Genomic DNA, 27,808 nt, shown 5'->3' on the forward strand with positions numbered 1-27,808 from the left:
TGAGGTGGAAACTGAGCTGCACTTCCTAACCTCCTGCCCAATGTATGACCATATCAGAGACACATATTTCCCTCAGATTACACAGATCCACAAAGAATTCGAAAACAAACCCAATTTTGATAAACTCCCATATCTACTGGGTGAAATACCACAGTGTGCCATCACAGCAGCAAGATTAGTGACCTGTTGCCACAAGGGCAACCAGTAAAGAAAAAACACCATTGTAAATACAACCCATATTTATGTTTATTTATTTTCCCTTGTGTACTTTAACCATTTGTACATTGTTACAACACTGTATATATACATAATATAACATTTGTAATGTCTTCATTGTTTTGAAACTCCTGTATGTGTAATGTTTACTGTTAATTTTTATTGTTTATTTCACTTTTGTATATTACCTACCTCACTTGCTTTGGCAATGTTAACACATGTTTCCCATGCTAATAAAGCCCCTTGAATTGAATTGACAGGTTCGTGATTCTGTTAGGACAGCAACCGTAACACCAGCGCACTCAAGTAGAATAGTGCACTTTTTGTAAAACACAAAAAGGGCCAGTGGTATAGTGGAGGGTATACGCAGGTATAAACCTATACCATTTTTTTCTTCTCCAGTGGGCATTGCTTATACTTACTTCTTAATCCCTATTTATGTGTATCAACGCAGTGTAGGTATACGATTTATCAATTATATCGTACAAGAGGGAAATCATTCACAAAGTAGCCTACAAAATCGCAAAGCACGTAAAATATATTCACATGCGCGCTGGGCACAGCCTAGTTTCAACGGAATATCATCTGCCAGGAGCAAGAGTGTGCAGCTCTCAGCTGGTTTTGGAATGGAGCAGCTGACAGATGAATGACGTCCGTAGCAGGTAGGGTACGAAAGACGTTTCAATTTATGATATCTACCAGTAAATGCTAACTAATGCAACAATGGGTATGCAAACCAGGTATTGAAAAAGTTTTATCCTAAATGTTGGTTAGTAGGCTATTTGTGATGCGCAATTGTCATCATGCTTGTTTGCATCAAGGTTTTGGACATGGATGGGCCTGGGTGGACAGAGGCCCACTGGGGAGCCAGGACAGGACTACCAGATTGATGTGTTTTAAGCATTACTGTGGATTTCGAATTTGTTTGTTTTTATTTTTCCTCAACAAAAAGTGTGATTTTGAGAGCGCAAATCTATTTATGCTATCCCAACACAGAACGTTAGATAGCTGCTAGGAAGATGTCATTTCATGCCATTAGAGTGGGTGTTAATGACTTCCCCTCATCGTTTTCGGTGGCTATAAGAAACAGACTTTACGTCCGTCCCCTCGCCCCGACCTGGGCGCGAACCAGGGACGCTCTGCACACGTCAACAGTCATCCTCGAAGCATCGTTACCCATCGCTCCACAAAAGCCACGGCCCTTGCAGAGCAAGGGAAACCACTACTTCAAGATCTCAGAGCAAGTCACGTCACTGATTAAAACGCCACTAGCGCGCTCCACCGCTAACTAGCTAGCCAGTTCACATCGGCTACATATACAAAGCTAAATATGCAGATGTGATTTTGTTAGCTAGCAAGAACTTGAACGACTGTTATACAGTTAGCATATCTCTAGCATTCGCAAATTCCCTCTGGCCATCTACTCCGATTTCAGAGCACTCTCGTCTGTGTGTGCTGGAGCACAGAACTGATTAATTTACGAACATGCAACACCTGCTGAATGACAGGTCAGTAAATGTAGGGGAAAAAAAGTTAGTCAAGAACGCTCTAGATAACATGTAAACAGCCTAACCAGCTCTGCTACGGCAAATAAAATGGTCAGTGACGTGGTCTCTCATTTGTGTCTGGAAGTAGCACGCTCTCCAACTTTAGCCAGTTAGCTTGGGTGCTTGGTTGGGACAAGCATGCATCGGCAGGCAAGCTGCAGAAAAAAGATGAGGCTACAGTTCCCCATCGTTTATCAGTGCAATTTTATTAACAAACTAGCTTAAAGTTTGAGGGTTTATCTAATGTTCCTTCCTTAGATTTTAGCTCATCTTGCTCTGCCTAGCATTAGTTGTTGATGTGCATAACTACCTTTTCATGATTGTATGATCAAAAGGACTGTAAAGTTACCAAATGTAAGAGGACTCCCGTGGTGTTAACATATCCATTCAGGTTTATTTTGTGGCTTTTGGCAAATGCATTCTGATGATCTAAAGTCCGCTGTTGCAACTGACTGTAAACAGTCCAATTCAAAGTGAATGATGGCAGGCCCATGTGGAAAATTGCTTGTTTGTATAAAGGTCTACTGTACCTCTGATTGGCTATAGCTCACCGGTCTGTGTTGACTCCAGTAGTTTGGTTTTATTCACTGCAGTGTCAATTAATTGTCCAAAAGCACCAAAATCACCAGATGATCATTTGAAACCTAACTTATTGTTGAAAGTCATTCTTGAAAAGGGAAAAGCTAACAAATTACCAATAATCCTCTTTGATAACACCCGCTGCAGCCAGTGCAAACTAGCCGACAACAAAAGCTAGCTAGCTAGACAATGGGAAAACTACTGCTCTCTATTGTGACCGGTTGGCCTTCAAGGCAGAAGTTACGATAAGTTTTTGTAAAAATGGTCCCACTCATTAAGTAAAAATGTGATTGGTCGAGTCCACTGTCACTCCAAATAGTTGCCCTAATAGTTGAATGGCAGATGCCTTTATCTAGTTTATGGTGGCCTAGCCAATGGCTGATTTAGCTAGCTAGATTTCTCCCCCTAGAGACCAGCAAAAGAAAAATCCTGATTGGATCTTTTTTTTCTTCTTTAGTGTTAACCCTTTCCAACAAATATTGAAGAGATTAAATCAGATCATTGAAAATAATATAATTATCATTTTATAAATCCGTAGCCCCTCTCTGAAGGCCCAATGTTCCCCACTGTGTTTGGGTTAGTAATAATTCATAGTGGCTCTATTTTTCCTCCACAGCATTTTCTCACTATTCTGAATGTCTAAAAAAATCCATATGTTGTTCAAAATGTTAATATTTCAGAACTCTTATTATGGTGTTGATTTGACAAAATTACAATTGGACTCGCATTTTTCTGGCCCCACCTCCGTTCTTCACTTTGAAATCGGTCTCGAACACAACACTGCTCTTTGGAAGACGGGCATTGGAAGACGGGACCAAATAGAGTCCCACAGTGGAGGTGTCATAATACCAATTAAACCCAGTGGTCAAACAGGGAAATGGTTCCAATCGTTTTTACACCATTCATTTTCCCCTTTTTAGAAACACTTAAAATAAGGGCTGTGTTTCGTATAGGCTTACCCTGGCATGATGTTTTGATAACCATGTAAATCTCTCTCGGACAAGGTCACATTATTTATTTGGCTCCATTTGCGCTCATATTCGAAAATGATAATTAGCCTCAAAGTAGACATTACGCAAGACTACAAACCCTAGCAGGCTCCTGCAAGTCATCGGTAGCTGAAACCTTTGCTAAACAGGTATTAGCAGCTAACGGGTATTCCGTTTACAGGCGAATATTGATAAAAGTTACCTTGTCCGAAAGAGATTTGCACGGTTATCGAAACGTCTCGCTAGAGGAAGCCTACATGAAACACAGACCTTATATGAAGTAGTTCTAAAATCTCCGACTCTCAAATGAATGGTGAAAAAACGATTGGAACCATTTCCCAGTTTTACCGCTAGGTTTCATGGGTATTATGACTCATACTGTGGTACTCAATGACGCTGCCAAATACCCTATGAAAGTCCCGCCTACTCTCTGTTGCAGATTCGGTACTGTTTTTGAACGGGCTTCAAATTTCTATAATCAAATTCATGAAAACGTGGTCATTTACGATATTTGTAAAATTATATTCGTGGATTAATTCGTGGACCTGATGCCTTTTAATGAAGGTTTTCGATTGCGTTTTCAAAATCGAAAACCTTCGTGAAAGCCATTGGGTGTAAATTAATCCACGAATATGAATATCATGTTACATATATCTTAAATTACCATATTTTCATGAATTTGATTATATAAGCATGACGCCCATGCAAAACAGTTTTACACCAGGAAGTAGTTCATAGGGTATAATCACCTGGATTTTTCATAGGCTTATTCTCTTTTCAGACAGTATATAGTATATAGTAGTTAGAAGGTTATGAGCCTATTACTATATTTTCCTTATGTCTGAGCACATCTATTAGCTTTATTTCAATTATTTGAATTGAAATTCTTGAAAAATGTGAGGAGCATTTATTACTTATTTATAGACTATATAAATAGGATAACAAAATATGAACATAGTCAAATGTATTTGAAAATGCATTTAGAAAGCACTACAATATATAGTTTGAAGTGTTCCCAATTGTTTTTAGAGATCTGATTTCCATCTGTTGTTACGGTGTTAGAGAGCGAGAGAGAGAGAAAAAGAGAGAGAGAGGGAGATCATTTGGAGACGTCGGTGCTTTGCTCACTTGGGTTTTGGGGAGTGAACCAAACAGCCATGGTAATAAAAGTCTTCATAGCATCATCCTCTGGATCGACAGCGGTAAGAAATCTTGAGTATTGAGTAAGCCTTATAGCATATTGACCGTTTATGTTCATTTTCTTGGCAAATTCAAAGTATTTGCATTCGGTGTTTCGGGCTATTGTGTTGTAGCTATGCATATTAAATGTATTAAGCTCTATGGAAATGATCTTTCTTTTGAAAGTTGTGCAAGTTGTGCATGGGATGTCCCGAGCAATAGAGTAGAAGCTGGGACTGACAGCTGCACAAATACATTCGATTCTATAGTATTCTCATGCATGACAATGCATAGGCTATTGTAATTAACCTAAAACAATGATTTGATAAAGAGGGCCTTCAATTTGGGAGATATTGATTTGTCATATGACTATTATTCTATTCATTTGTATATATTGTTAATTTAGTGTTAACACAAAACTATGATTGTATTGTATCTAAAATGCATTTACAGCACAGTATAAAATCAAAAGAGGATACATAATCACATATTCATTGTCTGTGAGAGTAGCAGTCTCTTACTCCTGCTCAACCCCCTCTGTGTAGGAAGGTTTTTAAGGGTTAAGCATGCAGACACAAGAATGTTTAGGTAAAGCACTTGGTTAAACAAATGGCCTTGTGGTGAGGGTTAGGGGTCAAACTTAACTAGACTCTACCATCAGATGTTGACTCCTCCACCACAACCTTCCTCCATTTTCCTGTTTCCTGTGTGCCACCACTCCTTCCCTACATACTGCAAAACAACACGCCTAGACTAAAGGACCATTGCCAGTGGTGTTCTGTGCCAGAACAGCTGGACAGGATCAGTCTTTGGACATGTGAACTTCATACCTCACCCAATTGCATCACTCTCTAAAGAATGGTGAGGGTGGCTGAATCAGGCAAAGAGCACAATGGCTACAGAACGACTGCCTCAGCTAACCTCTGAAATATCTGGTCTGAAACGACGGATATTATTGCTTACTGTGAATTTGCAAGTCAAAACCATGACTATACAGAAATGTTGTCTATACAGGATTTTCTAGACAGGCTTCTATGTGAAGTGCAAAGTTTAGACAGAACAGAGGAGGTTGCAAGGGAACACTGGGCTCTCCTCCTACTGCCATATTTGGTCTGTGCCTGTCTTCTGAGCTGATCCTGGTTGTACAGAGGCCTTATTGGGTCCGTCTCAGTCCCCAGGCTCTCCTGTAGAATGCAGCCCAGCTGCAGAGGCTCTGCAAAGTGAATAGAGGCTTATCTCCCCATACTCCACCCTTTATTACACATCAAAACAGTATTATTATTGTATGTTTATTACTAGGGATGCACCGATATGACATTTTTGGCCGATATCCTATATTTTCCTTGCCAAAAAAATGGTAACGATAACCAATATTTAGAATTTTAGTGGTCTTTTAAGCATTCTAGTACAGTTAAATAGTTACACACACATGGACGCAGAGGTCTAAGGCACTGCATCTCAGTGTGAGAGTTATCACTACAGTCCCTGTTTCGAATCCATGGGAGTCCCTAGGGCGGCTCACAATTGGCCCAGCGTCGTCCGAGTTTGGCCGGGGTAGGCCATCATTGTAAATAACAATTTGTTCTTAACTGACTTGCCTAGTTAAAATAAAGGTTACACACACACACCACACTGACCAAAAAGTTTTTTTGTTGGCATTTACGAATGTCCCCATTACCAGTAAAACATAATCAAAACCACCGAATCACTTGTTCAAAGCCTTGAGTACTTTTGCAAGTTTTAACTCCACGGTCTGTGTCGGCAGTTTTGTTGAGCAGGCGTTTCAATGCCATGACAGAGGGTATCACGTCTGCTGCAGACGCAGTTGATGAGCTTATTTCTCCAGTCAGTTGTTCGAATGGCGCTAGGAGAGTGTTCATGTTTCCAAGTTTCAAACATGTTCTCAAATGCCATTGAAATGACAGCGCCGGTATGAGAACCAGCACATTCTTGAGCATGCAATACAGCTTTCCTCAGTACGAAATACTTATCGACCCACAGTGCTGTCAGACTCAGCATGCTCATTGGGCTGACATTGCTGGTCCAAATGTCAGTTGTGAAGCTAATAGCAGTGACGCCCATAGCAAGTAGCTCATAGATGTGCGTTGCAACAATACTGTGTAACTCCGGTAGAGCAACATCTAAAAAAATTGTGCGTACCGGGGTTCGAACAGTCAGTGAAAGCCAACATCATCCACGACAGAGAATGGTTGATTGTCAAGGGCAATGAATTCCATTATCTTGCCGTTTGTTTACTTGTTGGAATTGTGCGCTTAGTATTTTTCTGCTTTTGTTCTGTGTAGCACTGTATTTTGTGGCGTCATTACGTCATCTACCTACGTTATATAGGTGTGCACGTCAGCTTTGACATCGGTTTTGCACATCAGCGTTAAACTAGACATCGGGCTGATGCCAATGTTGCCATTTTTAGATAATATTGGCCGATTCCGATATGCTCACTGATATACTGTGCATCCCTAATTATTATATTACCTATTTATATATCTCATCTCCTTTCTGCCTGTAGATTAAGAAGCAGCAGCAAGACATCATGGGTTTCCTAACTGTCAACAAGATTGACTTTAAGGAGTGTGACATCGTAACTAGTGAAGAAAACAGGAAATGGATGAGGGAGAACGTACCTGAGGACTTCCGACCAATGACGGGGGTCCCCCTGCCTCCACAGATATTTAATGAAGAACATTACTGTGGGGTGAGTGTTGTACTGTACTGTACTGACGCCTTCACAGTGTAGTGAAGCTTACTGTCTGAAGCTGATGAGAGGTCAAAGGACAGACAGTATGCTAGCAACTGCATAGGAAAGAAAAGTATGCTTTGATAAGCAAAAGTGCCTGGTTTATATTTTTTCTGTTCTAATTTAAGGTAGACATTCTCAACGTACTCTTTGAGAATATTGCAGCCGGGTACCTTTGTAGCAATGTGTGTAATAATGATAAATAATAATAAAGTTTATTTTAAGCGCTTTTCACGACACCCAAAGTTACTTTACAAACACAAGAACATCAGCAGGGTAAAACAGCTATAAAATCATGTATTCAAATAATTAAGAATATTAATATACCCAACATTAGGAAACCCCCCCCCGTCCTTTTTGCTCTCAGAACAGCCTCAATTCGTTGGGTACGGACTCTACAAGGTGTCGAAAGTATTCCACAGGGATGCTGGCCCATGTTGACTCTAATGCTTCCCACAGTTGTGTCAAGTTGGCTGGATGTCCTTTGGGTGGTGGACCATTCTTGATACACATGGGAAACTGTTGAGTGTGAAAAACCCAGCAGGTTGCAGCTCTTGACACAAACCGGTGTGTCTGGCACCTACTACCATCCCCCTTTCAAAGGCACTTACATATTTATTCTTGCCCAATCACCCTCTGAATGGAACACATACACATGCCATGTCTCAATTGTCTCAAGGCTTAAAAATCCTTCTTTAACCTTTAATCTTAAGCACAGACTAACCAGGGAGGTGAACTAGACAGAGGATAAAAGCTAAGACAACAGAGTGTCCGGGTAAGCCTGTGTGAAGAGGTGTGTCTTTAGTGTGGACTTGAATATGTGTATGGATTGTGAGGTTCTGACATGGAGAGGGAGGGAGTTCCAGAGTTGGGGAGCTGCCCTGCCCTGCTAAAAGCCTGGTCTCCCATGGAACGGACCCTGGTGTAAGGGAGGGTGAGGAGGCCGGTGTCAGAGGAGCGCAGTGAACAGATTGGGTGGGAGTGTAGGGGTGCAGGAGGCCAGTAATGTATGTTGGCGCCAGTCCATTGAGTGCTTTGTAGGTGAGCATGAGCAATTTGAAGATGATCCTATATTGAACTGGGAGCCAGTGGAGTTTGATGAGGGTGGGGGGGTGGGGGGGGGGACTCATGCAGCTGAATTTTGAATATGTTGAAGTCTGTCCAGTGTTTTGGAGGGGAGTCTGAATGGCGTTGCAGTAGTCCATGCGTGATAAATCAAAGGCGTGAATGAGGATTTCAGCAGCGAGGTCAGTGAGAGAAGATCTGAGTCGTGAGATGTTTTGAGGTGGAAGATGGCTGCCTTGGTGATGTTCCAGATGTGGGGTTCAAATGACAGAGTTGGGTCAAATGTAACACTAAGGTTCCTGACAGTGGAGTTGGAGTGGATTGTGCAGCCGTCTATTGTCATGTTGAGTTGACCCAGTCTCTTGATGACGGAGTTGAGGTCCATGAGCATGATCTCTGTTGTAATAATTTTCTGAAACATACTTAGTGAGACAGCTACCTTTTGTATTGTCGTTGCAGAATTATGAGGCCTTCTTTGATGCCCGTGAGGAGCATGCAGTGTATGCATTCTTGGGCCTAACAGCCCCTCCAGGCTCCAAGGTAAAGATCAAGGCCTTATGGACATACTACGTCTGCCAAAACCACACACAGAGGACCATACTCATGTGCAAGTTACCAGTCCATCTATTTTGAATGATTGCTTGTTTCCGCTACTACCATGTATTTCACAGCTCTGTTGCCAAACAGAGGCAATGAAGGATGACCTGCAGGTCCAGACTGTTCTGTTGGCAACTGTAAAAATTGTTCCTGTGAAATTACATACACCTTTTGGTGGAAGCATAATTACAATTGGTCTCAACCCTGGTGTTGCATCATTTTCTTAGCACTGTTTTCATACCACCCACAGGAAGCAGAGGCCTTGGCTGGACTGGAGCAACAGTAGCCGCATGGTTTTAAATAGCAGACCACAGTGCCCTCTCCTGTCATCCTCCATTCAGCTCTACAGCAGCTTGCCACTGCTCGTCTGGAAAACGTCTTCTCAGACCAATCATAGCGCTTTATTTTGTTGTGAAAGGTAATCAGAATGGTATCAAATTGACCAAATGTTGTGTTTTTTGACAATGTCTTTAAAGTGGTGACCTTGTACTGCTACAATAGTTCCAAGTCAATGCTGGGCAGTATCCCATGTTCAATATCATATTGAAATCAAGGCAGAATGAGTGCCCAAATACTAGGAATTTAGTAGATGACAAAGACATGCTTTGCACATATGAGAATATTTTTCATGTTTGATAATAAAAGTGTTACTTTTACTACTCAGTCTCTCTTATTCTTACCCAGTTTCCTTGTTATTCTTGTTTAGCTCAAATTAACATTGCAAAGAATACCGTTGTCACATAATTGTTTCAGTTCTCCTTACATTCTAAATGGAATGCCACAGAAGGCAGAAGCTGAAAAGCAGGGGCAGTGAGTGTTCTAATTTTATTTCTAACAATGCTTCCTGTTTTTGACATTTGCTACTCAGAAGCTCAGTACAATTAGGGACAGCACATTACCGTGGCTGCTCACCAGTTAGAGAAATCTGTAGCTAACTTATAAACCTTGTATTAGTGGACAGACTAAAGGAACACCATCTATTATAAAAACAGAGGTAGGGATATTGTCAGTATCTGTCATGTGTTTTATACTATTTTATGTTTTATGTGACCTGGCAAGAGAATCTAAATATTTATTTATCTTTCGAACCTGATAGACTATGTCATGCTAACATGATTATTTGGGGTGGTTTCCTGGAACCAGATTAATGCTAGTCCTGTAATAAAATCTATGGAGAATCACAATTGAAATTGCTAGTTGAATTGAACAATTGCTAGTTGGTGTGGTTTACTGCTATGTTGTATTGAGACAATTTGCATTGTTATGTAGTGGTTGTCATGTTGGGAGAAGCCTTCATCAGAGTCTTCAGGTACAGGGAAGAGGATTGTGACCCCCATTCCACAAAGGCTCAGGAACGTCCACCACATCCTGCCCCCAATATAATTCTGACCCCAGGTTCAATGTCAGGTAAGCATTTGGGATTTGTCTGAAATGCTGCATGTTTTTCTGGATCAGTAGAATATGCTTTATCTTACAATGTTCATATATGATGAGTATGATGTTTTATAATTGTTTTCATTTTTTATTGCCATATTTTTAAATGTGCTTCTGGTGTATTGACTGCATAGGAAACATGGAAGGTCTGGTGCAGTCTGATCCTAGAGTGACAACCAGGCTCAGTGATGCCCTCACCATCCCCAATAGCCACTGTGATGACTATGGTGACCTGGAGCTCTATCGCTCCTGGTGCTGCACCACCTTCTGCAAAGACTACCCCGACCTGCAGCTCAGAGGGGACCATGTGGGAAACAGGAGCTCAGAGAGCCCGCGGCTGGAGAATGAGGGGTTCGAAGGACCACTTCTTCAATCTCAGGACCTGGGAGAGCTGGAGGCCTTGGAACCCACAGGGCCTGTGGAGCCTAGGGTGCAGGTGGAGTCCCAGCCCCTGCAGGATGAGGGTTGCCTGGTCATGGACAGCAGCATCATCACCCTGAACAGGGAGCCTCTATCCAATTCCATGCTGAATGGCTATCTGGAGAGTAAGCTGCTGGAGGTGTACAGACAGCACATGCAGGACAGCCTGGCCCGGGGCAGCTCTCACCTGGTCCAGACACCTCCCCAGGGCCTGATACCAGCCCCAGTAATGCAGCTCAGCCTGCATCTCTGTCAGGACCACGGCCTGGACTCCAGTACGGCCCAGAGCATCGTCATCCACTACCTTAGCACCTACACCGTGGCTAGCTCCCACTTCAGCTCCCCCAACCTGCGCATCTCCAACCCTGAGCCTAGAAGAAAGCCCACCTAACTGAAACCAGCAGTAGTTTCACTTTGTCCTCCAACTAACATACTTGACAATGGTCTACAGTTTTAGTTTCGTTTTCTCTGTACTGAATCTGTATACTTGGTGGTCAGTTGTATTGCATTCGGTTCAATAGGTAAATTAAATTGATAGTTTGGGATGGAGATCCCTTCATTTTGTTGAATTGTTAGAAGAAATATCTTTAGAAAATGCCACAATGTCCATAATATCTACTTCATAAATGCGACCAGTTCCTATAATGTAATACTTGGGAGCCTGAGACAATCCCAAGCTTTCAAGTTGAAGGACAAAGAGGAGACAAACTGTAAGGTGAGGGATAACTTAGTCCTTGTAAGCATCTTGGTTCTTGTTTCTGAGAAATTATTCCTCACAGATATTGCAAATCTGAAATTATATTGTCATAACCACAGACTATTACTAAACAGTAAAAAATAGTTATTTTGCTATCTTGGTTGTCAGAAAGAGTTGGAAAATATTGACACCTGCTGTCATACATAAACATTGCATGTTAACTGCAAGTGTCACATAACATTTTGACAAGAAAGCACATTACACACATCGGTGTCAGATCAACATATCAAGCTCTGCCAAATTTGAAACGCTTTTTAATCTTAGATGCAACTGACTGAATAGAATACATGAATATGCTAAAGCACTGAGCTATTGCCGTCATGTCTTGTGGAGAATAAACTGGCCATTTGAATGGGTAGTGAAATTGACTACACTAAGTGTACAAAACATTAAGAACACCTTCCTACTATTCAGTTGCACTCTCCACCCCCCTTTGCCCTAAGAACAGTCTCAATTCATTGGGGCATGGACTCTACAAGGTGTCGAATGCATTCCACAGGGATGCTGACCCATGTTGACTCCAATGCTTCCCACAGTTGTGTCAAGTTGGCTGAATGTCCTTTGGATGGTGGACCATTCTTGAAACACACAGGAAACTGTTGAGTGTGAAAAACCCAGCAGCGTTGCAGTTCTTAACACAAGCAGGTGCGCCTGGCACCTACTACTATACCCTGTTCCAGGGCACTAAAATATTTTTTCTTGCCCATTCACCCTCTGAATGGAACACATACACATGCCATGTCTTAATTGTCTCAAGGCTTAAAAATCATTTTTGAACCTGTCTCCTTCCCTTCATCTACACTGATTAAAGTGGATTTAACAGGTGATACTAACAAGGGATCATAGCTTTCACCTGGGTTCACCTGGTCAGTCTATGTCATGGAAAGAGCAGGTGTTCCTAATGTTTTGTCCACTCAGTGTATAAAAGTATACTAAACATAAGGTGCATATCAGACACTTTCTGGTTTAGCCATGACAGGTTGTTATTTTACCTCTGAGGAGGCCTATTGATCTAGATCACTGTCAATCATATCAAGTGAATGTCATGACTCAGGTGGGTAGCTTCATTTCAGAAATCCCCCTCTTAGGCATCAAAGGCAGGGATGTATGACTGGCAAGGTTTATGTGAGTGTGACTATATGATAGCATGTGCTAGAAATGCATGCATTTTTATTTTAGATGGGTGCATCTAATGTGAAAACCAGTATCGAGTGACTTTAAGCATGGTTAGTATATGCTGCTTGGGAGAGGATTAACAGTAAACCGGTGTGTGTGGGGAGCAAGTGCCAATGCCACCACTTCACACACTGTCGGGAGCCACTGGGTCATACACCAGCCAAGCCAAGGACTATTAGCATGGCACTGTTAGAGCAGCATAGGAGTGGGTAATGGTCAATGATTATGGTGCCCATGCCTATGATAATTTACCAGAACCAAATGTTCATGTTTATGAATTTTGATGCCATTTTACACCATATAGTGAGACGTATGGGGAAACTTCAATAAAGATACAAGAAATGGGCAGATTTCCAAAGAGTTAGTAATAGGCTTAGCAGGGAAAGATGTCATCATCACCCATCACAGTGAGGACTGAATTATTAACCATATCCTGGTGGGACTCAGTGGAATGAAGTTCGAGGGCCTGTAATGATGTGTTGTGCAACAGAATCATGTAGTGTGCTCACACCATATATAGTTGATTGTAGTTGTAGTAGTTATTTTGGCTATAGGTCGATAAGTATCTACAAAAGGTGTATTTTCCATATAATAAAACATGGGAACATCAGAAAGAAATGATAAGCACATACCCCAGCATTTGTCATGATGTGGTTTTACAGTAACTGAGATATTTGTAACTAACTGAAAAAAAAGACTGTCATTCAATTGTATCTTGCATGTTTTGTTTGAGTCATTACTTCAATGTAAATTGCAGGGTGACCCAGTTTTAATATGCCCCCCCATACAGGCATTGATGCAAGCATCACTAGGTTTCTATTGGTTAAAACACAATGGCTTCGGTTCTGTTCCTACTCATATTGGTTGGAACTGGAAACAGTTAAGGGGGTGAACATATTCCTGATAAAAAAGGTTAAAAAAATAAAATAATATGCTTAATTTTTATGCCTTACGTTCAGCTGCCAATGTTTCTCTATAAAGGCATCAGGTAATTATATATTATTGCACCATTCCCTGTGTCTCTGGAATGAAGCATGTGATGCTGCGGTGTGCAGGGGAGGGAGGGGTTGAAAGACTTTCTCACTCAGAGAGAGACTCGCTTCTCTACACAGTACAGTGGGGTCGGCAGGTAGGCTACTGTTGAGTGTGTGTGTGTGTGTGTGTGTATGAGAGAGAGAGAGAGAAAGAGGCGGCTGAGTCGTTTCTGTGAGCGCGTGGACTGCACCATAGCATTCCGTACCCAGGATACTGTCACCAGCCATGCCTTTACCCAGTAAGGTGCACTTATATTATTTGATCTCTGGTATACCGATGCAACATTTCTGATTTGCGACACCCGATTTTCATGCTCTATCAAGTCCTTGTTTGAAGGATTTGAAGACATCGATGATGGCCCTCGTGATGGAACCTATAAGCAAATGGACACCTAAGCAAGTGCTGGATTGGATGAAAGGTAATGATTATAAAACATGTTTCTTTTCATTTGCATGATACTGACAGAATACATTTTGAAGCGACTAACATGGATATGTGTAAATTTGTTATATTTTATCTGAATACGTGGTTTAATAAATTGGGGCTGATTTGAGCTAAAACGCTGCTATTCTTTGCATTGAAATATTGATCGTGTGCCATTTTGTGTATCCGACCCTGATGTAGAAGCGCGCTATTCAGTCTTTCCTAATTATCGCCCTGGCCTGATGTAGGCTACGCATTTGTAGAACACCAACCAGATACTCAGACCAACTTATTATGCTACGTGTAAAGGTGTTCAACAGTCAGTTTACCTATAAAAGGTTCACATGTAGATTACCTCATACCATAAAGACTGCGTGCCCCCCCCCCTCTCTAACGCATACACACACACACACACACACACACACACACACACACACACACACACACACACACAGAGATTGAATAAGTGTTGGCATCAATTGAGGCGTTTGCAAAACTAGCACCATGGACAGCGAACCTACCTTATTTGATAATACGTTGACAGAGACTATGATTTACATTGCTACAAAAATCCACCATTGTGGGTAGTGATAAGGAACACATTGCAGGTTACAAGCTAATCGAACTGGACAGCAGCTTTTGCAACCACAATTGTCAATTTCACCTTTAAGATATGCCTTAACTGAACTCAAAATGGTTGGCGTTACGATGTTCAGTGTGTTTTGAAGAGTTCTCCACTATCTGCCTTAACATTCATATTTCTATGAGAGAAAATATACCTACCTATAGTTGCTTTTATTATATAGTGTGGGCTAAGAGCACAGCTGAGGTGAAGTACCCCTTAGGTAAGACCAAGTGGATGACAAAACAATTGTTGCGCTACATTACCTGCCATAATCAGATTGTGTGTACTGTTATGTTAGTAGTGGCAGACTTCTGTCATTCTGGAGGTGAAACGCTAATTGACAACAAGCCTTCATTGGAAAGAAAGGTGAGCATGAGTAACTTAATGCTTATACATCCAAATGGTTGAATGACGATCAAAAGAAAGACCTTTTAGTTACTGTAACAACCAAACCCAAGTGAGATAGATCTGATCATGTTCTCTCTCACCAGGGCACAAGGATTTACTGTCATCCAACTAAAGAAGCTGTGATGTCAACCCAGACATGGGATATGTTTTCCCACATACAGTAGTTAGGCCAGCCAAGTGTCAGTCCAGAAGTGCATAACCGTGCTTGCTTCTGGCGCTGCTGTCACAGATGTGTTTACAGCCTTCGCAGCAGGGCAGGGCTCGCCTACGGCACAACTTCTGTACAGCTGATACACAACACAACTAGAAGAACTTCAGTTCAGTCTCAAATTCTCCAACCCAAACACCATGGAAAGTGCATAAGCAAGGTGACATCTTTGTCATCTGTTATATTCAATGCTGTAGGCCAACGGATGACGCCAATACACAGTAAAATCTTGACAGTCTATAAGACTGGTAGAATAGAACTGACATAAAGAACAGAGCCGGTCTAATAGCTATCCTAAGGTCATTTGAGACAGAATGGTTGCTGATGTGCAATCTGAGACACAGAGAATGCTGATATGCAAGTTGATAAGTGTCTTTGTGCTGCCACAGCTGCAAAGAATATCCACACCCTCTCCACACCGTAAACTGTGTGTTATTGGTTGCTTTTAATCTCTTGTTCTTGAGTGGTTTTTGAAAGGTGGCCAGTGGACACCGTCATGAGGGGAAACTGTCACCTGATTTTCAAAAAAAAAAGATCATTAGGGCAATAGAGATTCTATAATTGTGATTATGTAATTATATAATAAGGGCTTTACACTCCTTGTTACAAAGAACATTGTCTATATATTAGACACTACACACACAAGTAGGCACAGCATGGCACGCACACACACACACACACTAAACGCACCAGTTGAGGCATTCATGAAAAACTAGCACCATGGACAGCGAACCTGCCTTGGTAATGCATGCCTTGTATTCATACAACATTCCAACTTTGTGGACCAGGGTGGGCAGTTGGCAAACTAACTGAACTGTACCTCATCTATTTCATAACCACAATTATCTGTGTGTGAGAGTAGGTTCAATGCCAATGAGAGTAAGAGGGAGGGACTGACCTGTTTTTGAGGGCATTGAGGACTCTGGATTATTCCTTTGGGTAAAATGTCGATGTCATTTAGAATGAATACTATATACCTGTTGTATTTCATTCTGTGATAGGTCTGAGGGCAAAAATGAAGAAATATACTGCGAATAATTCACTTCTTCAAGGGGGCTTGCCTCTTGGTCACCAGGAAACTGTTGCCATGGAGCCTTGATAGCTAGAGGAAGGCAACAGAATGGAAATTCCACATGCGGCAAGCTATCAAATGAAAGCCCCCTTACAAGAAAAGCATGAAAACAAATTCACATATGGAAAAAAAAATGATGTGAAAGTTTCACGAGTCAGACACGTGGTTTTCGGAAAACAACGTTGCACATGTATCTTCACCTGAACAAATCACATGGGAAAAATGTCAAGTAGGAAAAACATAGCCTACGTATGATATTTCACATAGAGTCATTTGAAAAGTATTCAGACCCCTTGACTTTTTCCACATTTGTTATTCTAAAATTGATTAAATCGTTTTTCCCCACCTCATTAACTTACACACAAGACCCCATAATGACAAAGCAAAAACAGGTTTCTATTTTTCTAAAACTGAAATATTACATTTTCATAAGTATTCAGACCCTTTACTCAGTACTTTGTTGAAGCACCTTTGGCAGCGATTACAGACTTTAATTTTCTTGAGTATGATGCTACAAGCATGGCACACCTGTATTTGAGGAGTTTCTCACATTCGTTTCTGCAGATCCTCTCAAGCTCTGTCAGGCAGGATGGGGAGCATTGCTGCACAGCTATTTTCAGGTCTCTCCAGAGATGATTCAATTAGTTTCAAGTCCGGGCTCTGGCTGGGCCACTCAAGGACATTCAGAGACTTGTCCCAAAGCCTGTCCTGCATTGTATTGGCTGTGTGCTCAGGGTTGTTGTCCTGTTGGAAGGAGAACCTACACCCCAGTCTGAGATCCTGAGCGCTCTGGAGCAGGTTTTCATCAAGGGTCTCTCTGTACTTTGCTCTGTTCATTTTTCCATCAAACCTGACTAGTCTCCCAGTCTCTGTCGCTGAAAAACATCCCCACTGCATGATGCTGCCACCACCATGCTTCACCATAGGGATGGTGTCAGGTTTCCTCAAGATGTGACGCTTGGCATTCCGGTCAAATAGTTCAATTTGGGTTTCATCAGACCAGAACATTCTGTTTCTCATGGTCTGAGAGTCCTTTAGGTGCCTTTTGGGAAATTCCAAGTGGGCTCACATGTGCCTTTTACTGAGAAATGGCTTCCGTCTGGCCACTCTACCATAAAGGCCTGATTGGTGATGTGCTGCAGAGATGGTTGTTCTTCTGGAAGGTTATTCCATCTCCACAGAGGAACTCTGGAGCTCTGTCAGAGTGACCATTGGGTTCTTGGTCACCTCTCTGACCAAGGCCCTTCTCCCCCGATTACTAAGTTTGGCCGGGCGGCCAGCTCTAGGAAGAGTCTCGGTGGTTCCAAACTTCTTCCATTTAACAATGATGGAGGCCACTGTTTTCTTGGGAACTTTCAATGCTGCAGACATTTTTTGGTATCCTTCCCCAGATCTGTGGCTTGACACAATCCTGTCTCGGAGCTCTAAGGACAATTCCTTCGACCTCATGGCTTGGTTTTTGCTCTGACATGCACTGTCAACTGTGGGACCTTAAATAGACAGGTGTGTGCCTTTCCAAACCATGTCCAATCAATTGAATTTACCACAGGTGATCTCCAATCAGGTTGTAGAAACATATCACGGATGATCAATGGAAACAGGATGCACCTGAACAAGGCTTTAAATGTAACAAAATGTGGAAAAAGGGAAGAAGTCTGAATACTTTCCGAATGCACTGTAGTGGTCAGGATGTTGGCTGCTCCCATGGGAGACCTGTGATATTATATATTTCACATATTCATTTTCAGCTGGATGGACATTAGTGCCCCGATCTCCCATGGGAGAAGCCAACATGTTGACCATTAGACCAAGAGGGACAATACCCATTATTGAAGTCGCCATGAGAAACCACTACTCTTTCATGTGCATTTTCTCATTTTAATGTCAAGTAGGGCTGTCAATTGATACAAAATATAATTGAGTTTATTGCAGTATTTGATGTGATTAATCATGACTAATTGCATATTGACATATTTGATTTGTCCAAAGTAACAGTAAGCAAAATCAGGTAAATTTATAAACACACTTTTTTTAACCTCACATTGTTTTTTTGTTGTTGTATAGATTATGTATCTTGGATGTTTTCAGTGAATTTTGAACGCTTTCAGACAATGCAATAAAAAAGTGCCCAAAAATGACAAAAAGTGAACTTGAGTTAACTGGCAAGATAGCGCTAGTTTTAACATGGTAGCCCTTTACACATATATACGGGTTGAAAATTGCAGGTATGAGCACTGATAAACGCAGTTGCTGTACAGTAACATGCTTTAAATTACGTCAGAGTTCAGGCTCTTCACTTCACAGCGCTGTATGGGTTTTGACTAATGATGTGTATGAACCCTAGATTGCGTTGCTATGTATTGGCAATTGAGAGACGCTGAAAACACAAGTCGGCCATATTGGCACTCCCAAGTAAGAGCAGTCCTCCATAGGAATTACATGTATTTAAGTATTTATTTGCTGTACTGGGGACAGTAACATTAGTACTCTCAAAAAAAATAAGGAATGTAATTTTGTATTTTTTTATGTTTAGCTAACATAATATAATTTAAAAGTTTGCATTACGTTTTCTGTAATAGAATACATGTGTCAAAAATGAATGTAGACATTCATAAATGCATTTATATAGCTTCGGAAATCTTTTTTTTTACAATGGAGTAGGAGTACCAAGGTGGCTGCGCAGTGGTTTCAATACAGCGCCCCCTGTTAGTCATCCAGGGTTTATATACATAATTGGTTTTGACTGACAGCTGTTCTGAATTTGAGCATCGCACGCGACAAGAAGTAACCTCCATCCCTCCGGCTAATTGGGCAACTTTAGTATGTACTTTGAAAGATGAGACGTTGAGGATTATAATAAATACCGCTTTGATGTCATACAAGCAAGCCAAAAACCTGACTAAATGTGCACTTCACATTTCCATATAATTCAATTCATGTCATTGTGATTATGTAATACTATGATTATGGCTTTACACTTCTTGTTACAATGAACAGTGTCTATATATTAGACACTACACACACAGGTAGGCACAGCATGGCACGCACACACACACACACACCAATACACCAGTTGATGCGTTCATGAAAAACTAGCACCATGGACAGCGAACCTGCCTTGGTAATTCATGTCTTGCATTCATACTACGCTCCAACATTGTGGATCAAGGTAGGGCAGTTGGCAAACTAATTGAACTGTACCTCATCTATTTCATAACCACAATTATCTGTGTGTGAGAATAGGTTCAATGCCAATGAGAGTAAGAGGGAGGGACTGACCTGTTTTTGAGGGTATTGAGGACTCTGGATTATTCCCTTGGGTAAAATGTCAATGTCATTTTTGATCAACGTTTATGATCACTATGTTTGATGTAAAGTTACAAGGTGACATGGCGTGGTACCCTGGCTTGTTTTGAACAGAATTAGCGTATGTTTGTATATTGTCAAGAACATTCGCAAAGGAACACACACCTGAATTAACTCATTACTCTTTTCAACACGCACCAAAATTACGATATTTCTCTGAATTGCCTTGTGAAAGAACAACACTGCAAGGTCGTATTTTATAACTTAGCTAGTCATTTTGGCAATACAATAAGCTTTCAAATGATGCCCACTTGACCCAGATTTATAATGGGCCATTTGTGGGTTGCGTAAACAACAAAAGTAATTGTATGATCGCGGGCATGCAGCGTTGTGTTCCAAACAAAACAACTACAAGTGTGCTTGCCCTAGTTCCTCAACGCTACAGCTAGGAGATCTCAAAAAATAACTGTATAGTTGAAGACTCTTCTTTAAGTCATTAAAGTGCATTGAAATTACTTAGGAGCTATGCACACTTTGGAGAGCTGTGTGGCCACTTGGAGACACCAGTTAGTCCTCTCACTCAAACCCTTGTCATTTTTTGTCTTATGTTGCACCTATCCCACATTTTCCAGGAATATTCTTATCATGTTATTGCAGTAACAGTAACACTCCAAATGAATGGCTCAGAAATCATTTTAAAAACATGTTTTTAACGCACTTCATTTGTTATACTCTGGTAGGCTTAGTTAACTTTTTACAGAATGGCATTACATACATTTCAATGCCATATGTGGAAACATTGCTACTGCAACATGTTAACACCACCTTTTCATGTTTGGTGAGTAACACTATTTCAACACCACATGTAAGTTTCCAACTGTGAAAGTTAGATTTTCACATGTGCTGGTTTCTTACATGTGAAACTGCAAATTAGATTTTCACATGTGAATGGTTTTCACATGTGAAACTACAAATTAGATTTTCACGTGATTCTTTTCTACTTGTTAAAATGCAATTCCATATGTGAAAGTGAGATTTTCACATGTGGAGTCTTCTAACATGTGAAACGGTGCAACTGTATTTTTCTCTTCTTCACATGTGCAACTGTATTTTTCTCTTCTTCACATGTGAAGAGGTGGTGTTAACATGTGACCTTTAAATGTAATACATGTGAAAATATGACTTCACATGTGAAAACAGCTATTCCACATGTGAAACTGCAAACACGACATGTGTCAAGGGCAGCCATTGATGATCATTACTGTATATGGATGCATGAACGTGCGCACGCACATACAAATGCACATGCATACACAAACAACCCCCCCCCCCCTCCACACACACACAAATGCACATGCATACACAAACAACCCCCCCCCCCTCCACACACACACAAATGCACATGCATACACAAACACCCCCCCCCCCCCCACACACACACACAAATGCACATGCATACACAAACACCCCCCCCCCCCACACACACAAATGCACATGCATACACAAACCCCCCCCCCACACACACACACAAATGCACATGCATACACAAACAACCCCCCCCACACACACACAAATGCACATGCATACACAAACACCCCCCCCCCCACACACACACACATACGCACATGCTTTCACAAATTTCACTCCCACGAACGTACTGTGGAGACACAAACACACCCACACACAAGGCCATCCATTTTTATGTCAAGGCCACTGTGTGCTCAGAGAAACATTTCTTAGGACCTGTATTGAGCCTCGATTCTGTTACTTAGAATGAGGTCGGGGCAGCAGCACACAAGACGGCAAGACAAGTGTTCGCCACATACAAATGGGGAACATAGTTCAGATGATTTGCCTGACTATACAGACTGTATAGATCGAGGTCAGTATTGAATAGATGTACCCTGAGTCATCTGTATATGGCTCTGAATGTATCATCCTTTGATCTACCTAGGCAACATCAAGCTGGCTAATTTGGCCCCTGTTGAATGCCTGTGGCCATGGATGTATGTGTGCTGGGCTTTGGTGTGTTGACATGGCCCAGCCGCTGTGTGTAATGTGGGTCAGCTCTGTGCTGTGGCCTGCTCTGCTCCAATATGCTCTGTGGCTGGAGATGAGTCATCTCCCGGGAGCCATGGATGGATGCTGTGGTTGAAAGCCGAGACTCTGCTAGTCTGCTCTGCTGCTTTCTGGGCTCCTCTCTCTCTCTCTCTCTCTCTCTCTCTCTCTGCCGCCTGGCCCGATGTACATGGCTCCAACACAGAATGCTGCAGTGGACTCTGTGTGTCTGTGTGGCTCTGCTGTGCTCTGATAAGGATGGCTTTAATACGCTGTGGTGAGAGTGGTTTATCTCCTAGACTAGTCCCGTTTCTCTCTTCCCCCGGTATGTTCTGCTCTACACAAAGAGTAGCTCAACTGGTAGACTGGTTCTGTTCAGTTCTCTGGAGTTGAAACGTGAATGGTTGAAAGCCTGCTTCTGGTATTATGTAGGAATTAACACAAAAAATGACTGAATTGGAAAATGAGTTTTTAGAGTCAAAGTAGCCTGGTAGGGGTTACAAATCTTTTTTTTTTCAGCAATTAGTCTGAATCTGCCAATCACACAGCACTTTATACAACTCTGTTATATTTATAGCTTTCATGGTATATTTCAAACTTAAATAAATCAAAATAAATCAGCACAATCTGCATTCCATACACCTAGTGAATGAGTTAGATGTTGACAGTAAAGGAGACAAAGACATACTATTAGAACAAAGGTGTGCCTAACATAGATTCCCCCCTCATTGTGTGTCCCCCATGCAGGCCTGGATGACTGTCTGCAGCAGTACATAAAAAACTTTGAGAGGGAGAAGATCAACGGGGAGCAGCTTCTCCACATCACCCACCAGGAGCTGGAGGAGCTGGGGGTCACCCGCATCGGACACCAGGAGCTCATCCTGGAGGCTGTGGACCTACTCTGTGCCCTGGTGAGGAGTTCATCTAGACATGCAGGGCTGGAGTCAGGAGAGATGGTCAGGGCAAAGGGCTGTAGAGTTAGACCTCTTGTTTGCGGACATGACAGAATAACTTTACTATCGATGCCTTCCAGTGCAACCAAGCCAGTGCTCCAACTAGAGAAACACGGTGGACGTGCAGGAGATGTCCAGCTAGCCTAGTTGCTAGATCTGTTTGTGCATCGTTTGAGAGACAAGGCATGACAGACAAGATTGAAGACAATAAAAGGTCAGTAGAAAGTGTCGCTTTATTATCTACAGCCGTCATCAGTGTTATCTGCTGAGTAACAAGGAGTAGAGGAGAGAGGCAGCAGCAGTGCTCAGTGACCAGGTCTAGAGAGGTAGAGCTGAGGCTAGGGCCAGAGTCGCGGCGATGATTTGTGTCCGTTGGAGCTAAAGGCTAATTCAGATTCATTGGTGAATTGTATCCTTTTTTCCTAGATAGAGGTGGAGTGGGAGGAGACTGTGCTGATTAGTGGTGGAGCGGGAGGAGCCTGTGCTGACAGAGGTGGAGTGGGAGGAGCCTGTGCTGATAGAGGTGGAGCGGGAGGAGCCAAGGCTGATTAGAGGTGGAGCGGGGGGAGTCTGGGCTGATTAGAGGTGGAGCGGGGGGAGTCTGGGCTAATTAGAGGTGGAGCGGGAGGAGCCTGTGCTTATAGAGGTGGAGTGTAAGGAGCCTGTGCTGATAGAGGTGGAGTGGGAGGAGCCTATGCTGATAGAGGTGGAGCGGGAGGAGCCAAGGCTGATTAGAGGTGGAGCGGGGGGAGCCTGTGCTGATTAGAGATGGAGCGGGAGGAGCCTGTGCTGATTAGAGATGGAGCGGGAGGAGCCTGTGCTGATTAGAGGCGGAGCGGGAGGAGCCTGTGCTGTGTGCATCAGTAAGGGAGGCATGTAATGGGTGTCGTTAGTCTTGGTGTATGATGACTCATACAGAGAGAATCAGGCGTGGGCATGGGAAGAGCCCTGTTAGAGCGAGCTAAGAGCTCTGTATTAACTTGACTGATTCAGAGAGGGGCCACACAGCACACGTCCTCTCTGATGGGCTGAGGAAGTGTCTGATAATAGATCCATAGGCCTAGACAGCAGCAGCTGGGAGGGAGTGTGTGTGTGCGCGTGTGTGTGTGTGAGAGGCTGCCTGTGTGTGAGGTGTGTGTGGAGCTAGCTGAGGTTAGTGTGTGATTCCCTGTGACAGAGCGGCCTGCAGCAGAACATCATTAGAGTGCCTGGACTGCCTGAGACCCAACATCTCCACACAGACAACCACACACATGTAATCTGTGTCTGTTAATTAGATGGTCTGATGGGGGCTGCCTGGGTGTGTGTGTCAGAATGTGTGTGAATGTTGAGCAGAATGTTCCTCCTTTATGTTCACATAGGGGGCTATAGTATAAGTTTGCGACTGTGTGAGCGTGTGTGTATGAGTCTGTGAACATGTGCATATGTGCTAAGACAGTATAGTGTGTGTTCTGCATCCCATCTCCATTATAGTGATGTGCTGTGATTATCATTGGATGCTGGGACATGTCCCCATTGATCCTGGCAAAATGCACTACAGCTGAACATTGCGTCACTCTGCTGAGAGGAGGCTGACATGAGTAATGACTGTACTGGAGGAGACCTACAGGTGGAGGGGACAGGAGAGACAGGACATGGACGTGGTCATGCACACGCACACACACACACTGCCTTATTAGTGGCCTGACCAAAACGGATGTATGCTGAATAGGTCTCAGTCCCTCTGCTCTGCTTGTGTAAGACAAGACTCTCTGCAAATCAATTGTTGAAATTAATTTATCTTTCCTGGGTTGATTATGTGAGTGTGATGGATTGAAAGACAATACAGGCTTAGTGTCAGTGTGACCGCTGACTCACTTTGACATCAAACTGAGGGTCGGTTGTTGCTGGGAGTTAGATAATTGTTCATCAGTCGGCAGTGACCAGACAGACAGACAGACAGACAGGGCTCTGCTGCTGAGTTGTTGATGTAATAGGGATTTTGCTCCCACCAAATTACAAAAGACATTACAGCCACCAGAGGAAAGTGTCCCCTCCATGCAGTGACGTCTCTCTCTGCCTGAATGGCTCACTGAAAGGAAGGTAGCAGGGAAATGGCTGAGCTGGTCAGTGCTCACCACCACCTAGCAGCATAATGGTGTGTTTCCTCTACAGTGGGTCGACTGCCAAGAACAAGGCCTTATTATTGTGCCGCTTAGCTTATTTGCATGGATGTACAGTATAACATATTTAATTCTCCCCTGCCTTTTATCCCTTGTCATCCTCTGCATTGACGTAAATAGGTGACTAGCGATGGAGAAGCCCCCATAAAGAGCAGCCTGATCAGACAGCAGCACATTACTTTGATATTTTGAATGAAAGAGGAAAATCAATAGGGGAAGAAGAAGCTATGGAAACACTGGGCTTGTTGTAATTAAGAGTGACAAAGCCAGGAGTTACCATGGCAACTGGGCTGGGCTGGGCTTAGCTACATTGTTGTGGGTTAGACAGGAAGGAGGTATTTCTCCATGGTGACAGTGACTAATGTTGACTAGACACGGAGAATCAGAGACAACTATTCACACACAGGCACACATCTCTAACAGACACACTATTGTGACAACGAGTATGACAGATGAGTGGTCTTCATTGTGTCTATGATGAAGCAAGCATCCCTTTATGTTTACTTGAATAACTCTAGATCCAAAGGATAAAGCTGTCCACCTGGTTTGGTAGATAAATTAAGAGGGAAATCTGAGATTATCTGAGATTATGTGACTGAAGGGATTTGTCTCTATATGTCTCTGGCATTTAGATCTTATATGCACTATACATTTGCTGCAGCACTGTTCTGTATGAGCTTTCTAATACAAGTACTGAATATGTCAGTCACACCACAATGTCATTGCAAGTTACTGTTATTTCTCCATGTGAACTTAATGTATCCACATTTTAACTTTAAAGTCAAACACTTCTGGGAGCATACTGGACCATGATCTAAGGGTACTGTACGCTCTGTTCCAGAACTACGGTCTGGAGACTGAGAACCTGCGTACCCTATCCCACAAGCTCAATGCCTCAGCCAAGAACCTGCAGAACTTCATCACAGGGAGGCGTCGAGGTGGCCATTATGATGGCCGGGCCTCACGCAGGCTGCCCAACGACTTCCTCACCTCCGTGGTGGACCTCATCGGAGCAGCCAAGAACCTGCTGGCCTGGCTGGACAGGTGGGTGTTACATCTCAGCTTCGGGGGTTGAGATTGATGCATCGGAACATCCCAGTTTTGTTAGACTTAGAGTAGCTTATTTTCCGCAGAGGAACTTAATTTGCGTATGCCTAATAGTTTATATATGGTTCTCTTTCATTGTAAAGTTGTTGGGGAAGGCAAGTACTGTCTTATGCAGAGATGTTTCTTTTTTATATCTCACGGACTGCTCTGCCCTCTCCTATCCTCTGATGTCTGATCCCTGCATATTGTACTTTCTTCCCTCTTGCCAGATCCCCATTTGTCAGTGTGACAGAGTACTCCTTACTGAAGAACAATATTGTTCAACTGTGCCTGGAGTTAACCACCATAGTACAGCAGGTGAGTTGTCCAGGGGTGGGTAAAGGTTAGGGAATTCATTAACTAGTTAGTGAATCAATATGTCTCTGACAGAACACTTGGCTATATACCTCCATTTTATAATTCTGTTAGTTTTGTCGGGAATAGATGAAGGCCGACTGAAAATAACTTTCCTGTTTTAAATACTCTCAAGAGACAGTCTGCCAACTAAATTCATTTCACTGCACTTGGGATACTTGCATCTGTCTCATCTGATAGGGGCTCAGTTTTATTTTAATGTTTTAAAAAAACATTAGTTCTCTAACTGGTTTTAATTGTCTTGCAGGACTGCACGGTGTATGAAACAGAAAACAAAATTCTTCATGTGGTGAGTTTTGGGTTTCCTTCTATGGGGTTTAATGCCCACAAGACCTACAAATCTTATTATCAATCATTAACTGCCACCTAATACTTAATCTTAGTTAACAGTCATAAAATAAGCAACAGTAGTCAGTAAACAGTAAAAATTATCAAACGTTTTCACAATAAGTGGCATCTGAATCATCCAACGTTATATGGGACAATGATTTAAAACACACACACACACACACACACACACACACACACACACACACACACACACACACACACACACACACACACACACACACACACACACACACACACACACACACACACACACACACACACACACACACACACACACACACACACAAACTTGAATTGGGGCACATGCCCACACTTGAACATGTGATAATACAGTCACAAGCGTCCTCCTCATCGACCAGGCAGGCAGCACTATGGAAGAAAAGGGTTTAGATTATTAATAAGAGTGTGTGAGTCTGCCTGTGTATTTCTCAAAAGCCGCAGTTTTAAGGCCTTTGGTTGGCAGTCTGTGTTGAATAATGCAGAACCTCCCTGCTGCTCCCGCGGGCATTCCTGCCTACAGCAATTAGACAGGGCGAGAGATGGTGAGGCAATAATAAAGGAGAAGCTAGGACAAACTATGTACAGGCCAGACGTGTTTTTGTTTGTGTGTGTGTGTGTGTGTGTGTGTGTGACAGAGAGAGAGCAAGAGAGAAAGTGAGAGAGAGCGCAATGGAGAGAGAGCCCAACTGGAGACTAAGGGAATAGATGGAAGGTCATGACTGTGTCACTGGTAGCTGTAGCTACTGTAGCTACGCTGTTCACTGCCAGCAAGTTCTGGTCACTGTGCTACTTTAGGCAGTAATAGAAACCTACGTACAGTACATTTGACTTGACATCTGAAGGACATGACAGTATCCAGCACTGTTCATACAGTGCTACATAGACCAATGAGAGACCCCTTTTTCCTCAACTTGTTAAACCTGGGAAGGAGAGCCGTAGCTTGCCTTTGAAGAATGCCCTGTGTGTCTCAGATGATGAATAAACCGAAGAATCGCTCATTAAAAAACGGGTCAGATTCTCAGATAATTGCAT

General features: G+C 42.6%; 3 protein-coding genes across 8 annotated transcripts in view; all 3 read left to right on the top strand.

The window, feature by feature from the left end:
• Positions 1-533: 533 nt before the first annotated feature.
• On the top strand, positions 534-9,586 carry LOC139418407 (adapter SH3BGRL-like). 4 transcript variants are annotated; one of them, XM_071167810.1, is made up of 4 exons: positions 534-878; positions 7,038-7,223; positions 8,790-8,870; positions 9,178-9,586. In XM_071167810.1, exons 2-4 carry the CDS (start codon positions 7,062-7,064, stop codon positions 9,211-9,213), a joined length of 279 nt encoding a protein of 92 aa, XP_071023911.1. In that variant the 5' UTR covers positions 534-878; positions 7,038-7,061; the 3' UTR covers positions 9,214-9,586. The 4 variants fall into 4 exon arrangements, with proteins under 4 accessions (XP_071023911.1, XP_071023912.1, XP_071023910.1 ...); XM_071167811.1 differs by lacking the exon at positions 534-878 and adding an exon at positions 1,555-1,724; XM_071167809.1 differs by lacking the exon at positions 534-878 and adding an exon at positions 4,062-4,533.
• Positions 9,587-9,801: 215 nt separating this feature from the next.
• On the top strand, positions 9,802-13,427 carry LOC139419537 (TLR adapter interacting with SLC15A4 on the lysosome-like). Its single transcript, XM_071169501.1, has 3 exons — positions 9,802-9,921; positions 10,197-10,334; positions 10,496-13,427. Exons 2-3 carry the CDS (start codon positions 10,205-10,207, stop codon positions 11,170-11,172), a joined length of 807 nt encoding a protein of 268 aa, XP_071025602.1. The 5' UTR covers positions 9,802-9,921; positions 10,197-10,204; the 3' UTR covers positions 11,173-13,427.
• Positions 13,428-13,827: 400 nt separating this feature from the next.
• LOC139418409 (connector enhancer of kinase suppressor of ras 2-like) overlaps positions 13,828-27,808 on the top strand; it is a 51,484-nt gene continuing 37,503 nt past the window's right edge. For 2 of the 3 annotated variants that reach the window (XM_071167814.1, XM_071167815.1), the window contains exons 1-5: positions 14,024-14,167; positions 22,597-22,760; positions 25,806-26,008; positions 26,281-26,368; positions 26,673-26,714. In XM_071167814.1, the coding sequence (XP_071023915.1) occupies positions 14,101-14,167; positions 22,597-22,760; positions 25,806-26,008; positions 26,281-26,368; positions 26,673-26,714 (564 nt within the window). In that variant the 5' untranslated portion in view covers positions 14,024-14,100. Of the gene's footprint in view, positions 14,168-22,596; positions 22,761-25,805; positions 26,009-26,280; positions 26,369-26,672; positions 26,715-27,808 lie in introns of all 3 variants that reach the window. The other variant, XM_071167813.1, reaches the window with a different exon arrangement.

The sequence above is a fragment of the Oncorhynchus clarkii genome, chromosome 10, assembly GCF_045791955.1.
Source record: "Oncorhynchus clarkii lewisi isolate Uvic-CL-2024 chromosome 10, UVic_Ocla_1.0, whole genome shotgun sequence".
Classification (NCBI taxonomy): Eukaryota; Metazoa; Chordata; class Actinopteri; order Salmoniformes; family Salmonidae; genus Oncorhynchus; species Oncorhynchus clarkii.